The sequence below is a fragment of the Rana temporaria genome, chromosome 4, assembly GCF_905171775.1.
Source record: "Rana temporaria chromosome 4, aRanTem1.1, whole genome shotgun sequence".
NCBI lineage: Eukaryota > Metazoa > Chordata > Amphibia > Anura > Ranidae > Rana > Rana temporaria.
In genome coordinates this window covers 76048920-76055265 of record NC_053492.1, presented here as the reverse complement: position 1 = coordinate 76055265, position 6346 = coordinate 76048920, and the positions used below count along the sequence as shown (strand labels likewise).

The 6346-nt window shown below is 40.9% G+C and overlaps 1 protein-coding gene across 1 annotated transcript in view; it reads right to left on the bottom strand.

The window, feature by feature from the left end:
* Positions 1 to 382: 382 nt before the first annotated feature.
* LOC120936312 overlaps positions 383 to 6346 on the bottom strand; it is a 28537-nt gene continuing 22573 nt past the window's right edge. The window contains exons 16-22 of the mRNA XM_040348556.1: positions 5815 to 5888; positions 5026 to 5153; positions 3600 to 3789; positions 2589 to 2727; positions 2413 to 2515; positions 1716 to 1809; positions 383 to 460 (exon numbers count right to left, since the gene is read on the bottom strand). Coding sequence (XP_040204490.1) covers positions 1733 to 1809; positions 2413 to 2515; positions 2589 to 2727; positions 3600 to 3789; positions 5026 to 5153; positions 5815 to 5888 — 711 coding nt within the window. The 3' untranslated portion in view covers positions 383 to 460; positions 1716 to 1732. The remainder of the gene's footprint in view (positions 461 to 1715; positions 1810 to 2412; positions 2516 to 2588; positions 2728 to 3599; positions 3790 to 5025; positions 5154 to 5814; positions 5889 to 6346) is intronic.

Genomic DNA, 6346 nt, shown 5'->3' with positions numbered 1-6346 from the left:
CAATGCGCTCACTTCCAGATGGCATGCGTCAGATAAGACCCAGCCAGTGGGATGAATTCAAAAAATTTAAAACTTACATGGGAAATCTAGGTGGGCACCTCATTTGCCTACAAGTTGCGCCCCTTGTTGTAAAGAAAAGGTCTGGAAAATACACCTCTGCTGTGTACACCAAAAAGTTTTATACAAAAAATGTAATTGCCAAGTGCTTCCTTTCTGAGGTTAATCTCATGCTGTAGTGTTGCTAGAAGTGATAGCATTACCCGACACATTAAAAACCATGTTGTAAACCCTTAATATGCGCACCAAAGCAAAAACACTCCAAGGAGCCACACATCCATCCACATTGCATCACCCAGCCAATAGATTTGACTAAAGACACCAAAAAGTTTCATCCTCAAATTTTATTACCAAAAAGCTCTTAAAATAAAATATACACAGCATTGAGGACGATCACTTGAAGCTGAAAAAGAAAACAAAAAACAAATTAGACACAAGTCATGGTTGTATGCATCATGTTCCATAGCAGTCACCTTACAAGGGTCCCTCAGCTGTGGCCCCTGACACCCAAGGGCTACACATAGGCTGTTTACTTTGCAAGGGAAGTTGCACCAAAGCCATTTGAATAAGGTGAAGCTCTGCCACCCATCCATTGACATTTTCCTTGCATGCGATTGAGTATTCTTTGCAAGTGAAACTTTACCCCAGAACTTGGTAAATGTGGTTAATTGCCTTCCACAGTGCAACATCTTCAAAAGTGTACCATCCACTAGCTTTTAGTAAGCCAACCCATAATGTTCAGCATATGCTACAGAAGACCATTAGACATAGGCAGGCATGGTTGGAGACTGCCAGCGATTACCACCTTTGTAGTACCTTTACAAATCAGTGCTTCCACTTCTGACTGTCAGGGTGCAAGTTGAGCACTGGAGTTCTATAGTTATGGGGGCTTTACAGAAAACATACCACAAAACCAATTTACACCAGCAGGTGGTGCTGTGGGGAACTTTCTGAAGAGTTTTTGAAGACTTTCAAAAACACATGTTTAGAACTTCATATACACATTTCCCCAACCCTTGCCTTTGTTTATTGCTCCTCTTAGTAATGAGGATCTCCCAAAAATTCAGTTTGCATAAAACAAGTCTCCATTCAGATGCTTCTAAAATTGCACCAGTGTGAAGTGCAGCACAGGAATTTGAAACCTTATGCAATTAAATAAGATGTGTCACTAGCCTGGTAGTGTAGTCACGTGCATCAAGGTAAACTCCATTGGTTAAAGTTACTTTGAGGGCTTTAACAGTATATATGGAACAGTTACAAATTTACTAAATCACCCCTGCCCCCACCCAATTTTGAATGCATGATCCATCATAGTCAGCACAAAACAGATTTCAGATGTGGTTAATGTGAATCTCAGCACTGAATATCCAGCTGCATTGTGCGATTTAAATCTTGGGGCGGGTTATAAACGAGGGCACTCATTTTAATTTGTCCTGCCAGCCATTGGCAATTAGGACTGCAGTGAGGGAAAGGCCAAAATTTAGTTGAGGGCAAATCTTTTACTGGAAATGGTTGCAACAGTGGCACCTGCCAAAAGAACTGAAATTCATTCAAATTACAAGGATCATCTGAACACCCTGTTGAGGGCCTTATGTTAGACAGTGAATTTATGCATCATCCATTCTTATGCAACTCATTGCTGTTGGTGGTTAACTTACACTATACAGCATAGGACTCAACTCTGTGCCAGCAGTACAACTGCTCTGGATGAAACTGAGCGAGGGTTCTCTCCATCGGAATTGACACTTCTGCCTGAAATGGTACAAAATTACATTAATAGCCACAGCGAATAGGACTCAACTTTTTATTCACAACTGTAAAACTGTTCTATGACAGTCAACCCACCAGTGGCCTCCAAATTGAACATGAATGGGTATAGGTTTAAATCTGAATGCAGAGTTGTGAAGGTTCTCACATATTTGAGCATTTTACACAGACCATTACTTCCATGCTTTTGATTTAATGGCCTACAATAAAGCATGTAGAAGCAACATACAAATGAAATCGAACAAATTGGATGACCTGGAACAAACAGGTCAGCAACAAGCCTTTATTTTGGACCAGGGCCCAAAAGTTGCAGCAAAGGTAGACATGCAAGAGTTTCTTCACCTTCATTTCCAAGCCAAGGTGCCTGCATACTCCTACAATAGCCCATGCCAAAACCAGTTACTGGACTGAACCAATGGTAATTATGACAAGAAATCACTCAGTTGCACCATTGTTAGCCAAACTTGACATGGATAGAACGAGACTTGTTTGTGTACAGCAAATTCCTGAAGGCAAATTGTAATGCAGTGCTTGGTACCCCCACATTACAAAGTTCTAGGGTCTAGAGACTCCTGCAGCCAAGCTTACCTATTCTCTGTTTGGCAGGTATGCATGATCCAACTCCGGTGCATACTGGATCAGAAGACAGGTTTGAAGCATCACAGATAATCACATCACAGTGGAAATGGATCTAGAGCAAAAGATAAACAACTCAGTTCTGTCATTGGCATATGCTTTCCTTATGATCCATTGAATGTACTCACTGCTCCAGTATAAGAATGGTCACCATCCATGAAGGTAAAGGTTTTTACTTCAAACCTCTTGAAGTGGGATGGAAATTGAACTCTGGAATCTGCAGTCACTTCAAGGAAGTTTGTTGGGTACGACTCCCCATATTCACAACTGAAAAGAAAGATGCCACTTCATACAGTTTTAGATGTTCAAGTTTGGGACTACAGGACATTGTATGGGTGGACATTGACGTACTGGTGCCATTACTACGCTGTAAAGCGGCACTCCTAAACTAAGGCCCACTGGTGGCCAATAAAGTCTGCCAGGTGAAAATAACCCACCAATGATGGAGCCATGTTCCTCCCATTGACCAGGGCACATTTACTCCCACGGACCAGTGACGTTGGCACATGTGTTACTGCCATTGTACATACAGGACATCTTTTCTCTTAATGACCACTGGTTGGGGCATGTTATCTATTGTTTAATAAGTGCCCCTTTGTTTAAAGGTTTAGGAAACCCCTGCTGTAAACCATCTACAATAGGACCTACACTGGGACCATAAGATGTATGCATCTTGTGCAAACCAGGTTAGTTCAGGGTATTTTTAGGATTCTTATGCTTGGCAATCCAGGGCAAGAATAATTAAGAATATCCCCTGGCAACTTGATTTGAACCACAAGCTGTGGAATGCATAATTATGTTGCACACAAAAATCTGATTAAATTGCAGGTAAAGTGTCACCATGTACAGCTGGTGTGCTCAAAAAAAAAAAAAAAAAAAAAAAGAAAACCCACCACACCCCCCAGACTCACATCTTGGCCAATGCAGAGAGGCCAGCACATGATATATGAACTGTTGTACAACTATCCTACATTAGTGTACCCCCTTCAGGCAACAGTTGAGAAATCTATGTGTCGGGGGGGCACCCCCCCCCCCACAAACACACTGAAGACTTTAAACCCTCTGTACTAACCAAACCGACTATACTTTACAGTTCTCAATCACCATGGTTGCATAACACTGCAACAGCCAAGTATTACCTGTTTGTGACAATGAGCCATGAGGGCGAGCTGTTCATGTCGGGTGATGTTGTAGCCCAGCAGGTATCCAGGAAGATTTCTAGTCGAGAATCTGAACTGTGCAGGAGCTCAACTTCAAAATACAGGGGCTCCGTCAGGTACTTCACAACTGGATAGTCCACATCGCCATAGAAGTTTGTATATGCAATATCTAAGGAGAAAGACTAGTTTTATTTCTTCCCCCTTTCACTAAGGCATGTAATGTCAAGTCACATAAAAAACAAGCTGGGTTCTGTGGTGCTTAGGGCACGCAACATGTACCAAGTGCTAGTGGACATGTACTCCCAATAGCCAGGCTATTTTTTTATTAAAACTAAAAGTTTGTCACACGGCAACCTTATATAAAATTTCAACTCACCAGTTCTTAAAATGCGAGTGCTTTTTCTTTCAGACTTTCCCTCAATTAGAACTAGGAATGTTTACCCTTCTCTACGAGAAGGGGTTGTTAGTACAGAGAACTGGAAATGATGTCAACTGGTCGAGTGCAAAGCAAGAAGCATGATCATTTTTGCCCTTACTGAACAAATCTCAGTGGTATGTTCGTTTAACAAAAAAAAAAGTTGGTAGTGTTTACATGAATTTAAGTGGAACTAAACTCTGATCCTTCTCAGCCAAAGAAATCCTAGCCTCTGATCTGCAACTGCTATGATGCTGTATATTTAATCTATGACACCAGCCATTTAAGGATTTGACAGTTTGGTTGAAAGCACAAGCAAATGTGACCATTAGCATTCCCAGCATGCCAGGAACACAACTTTAAAATATGGGTACACCCTAAAGCGGAACCAAACTCAAACAGTAAATTCTCCCTAAAGTATGCATAAGGCACAAACAAGCAAGCTTTCTAGGTCCCATATTGGCCACTGCCCCAAAAATACTTGCCCATCAGTTATGGGGGGGTGTTTTAATGCACTACTCCCCTACATCTCTATACTTGAACCTGCATATTGGAATGTTGAGGAGCTTACGCTCAACAGTAATAATAAGGGTCAGGTTACTTTAGTGCCCTTGATACTTTGCTATGGGCAGAATACCACAACATGTTTGCTGCAACATTAGCTTGACCGATTTAGTAAAACCAAGCTTATGGCATGGATTCCATAATACTCTAGAAAAGATAGAGCCTTAAGGAGGACCAGTTTGGTAACAAAGCCTTTGAGAAACTAGGCATCAACTTTGCCGGCTTCAGCAAGTGCTAGTCGCTTGGCTTTTATGCCAACATACCGGCTTCAGTACTTTGATTCTAGCAATGGCAGCCCCCCACATCTCTGTAGAAAGTTAGATCTTAGTGGAATTTCCCCAAAAAATTGTCAAGCCTGCACATCGATTTTTCAAACTTTCAGAAATTCTGTGCAATAAAAAAACTTTAGCAGTTCCAATTCCTTACCTTTACTTAACCTTAAAATCAAATCAAGCGATGCCATTGCCGACTGTGCACTAGGAGTTGGGTTGTCATGATAACTGTACTCAACCGCCACGGTACCATTAGTTGTGTAGTTGCATGTGACATTCATTCTGCAAAAAATGAATTAGCCAATTAGACATCTGCATTTTTAATTAAAGAACATTAGACCCCATTTAGACTTGCAAATGGGTCCATTACCGATTACATACAGGAGACCCAGCGTGGTTTTCAGACACTGGCTGGCCCCTGGACACAGACAGTCCATGCCTCAGGTAAAATTGCTCTACAAGGTAGTACATGCAGACACCAAACAGCCAATTTTTTAAAAGGGCTGCTGCCAAGTGCTGGAAATATTGGCATTTAAGTGAAGTGTTTGAGTCTTCCACTTTAACAGTTCTAAACAGGTCATATCCTACCATCATAGAAATCTACCACACCGCAAGGGAGTATGTTTGTAACTATACAAGCTTGAAATCTTTGCTCTACAGCACAGTATAACTCAATCTACCCCTTTATAAAAAAGGCATGCCATACCAATTACCCCCTAGCTAAACAATTGCATTTTTTTTAAACCTTTTAATGTGCAGTTGTAAAGATCTAGTATTGCTTACACTTTATAACACCACAAGTAACCAGCTTGGTCACAAGTAACCTTGGGTATATTATGCACCAGAGAAGTCTGCTGCGGCAAGTGTTCATCTCAGCAAGCAACCCAAACATAAGCAGCCATAACGAGTTAACTGTTAAGATATTATTTCTGTAAAACCTTACATTAATATTGGTATTCTAGATGCCGAACTGTAGTAGCTTATCTCATTGTCATAAATCATCCAGTTGTTTTCAAACTAGAGGGAGAGAAACGACTGAATTACATGTCTGTAAACCATAAAGCACTCAAAATTATATATATATATATATATATATATATATATATATATATATATATATATATATATATATATATATATATATATATATATATATATATATATATATATATACACACACACACACATACACACATACATACATACATATACGTTACAGGACTTGTGTTCTTGGGGGGGGGGGGGGGGAATAAAAAAATTCACCTTTTCTAGCTTCAAATGTAATCTCTGCATTCACATCCCCCCCACATCTCCCCCTTCCTCCACACCCCCCCCCCCCCAGCACAAAGCCCCACTAACACATTTCCCTTTCTAACAATTCTTGCCCCCCCCCAACATGATACAGTGCCCAGGACAGCCTTATGCCCTTACTTTTCTGGGTTCAACCCCTAGCGTGGGGGGTTTTCCTTTACCTT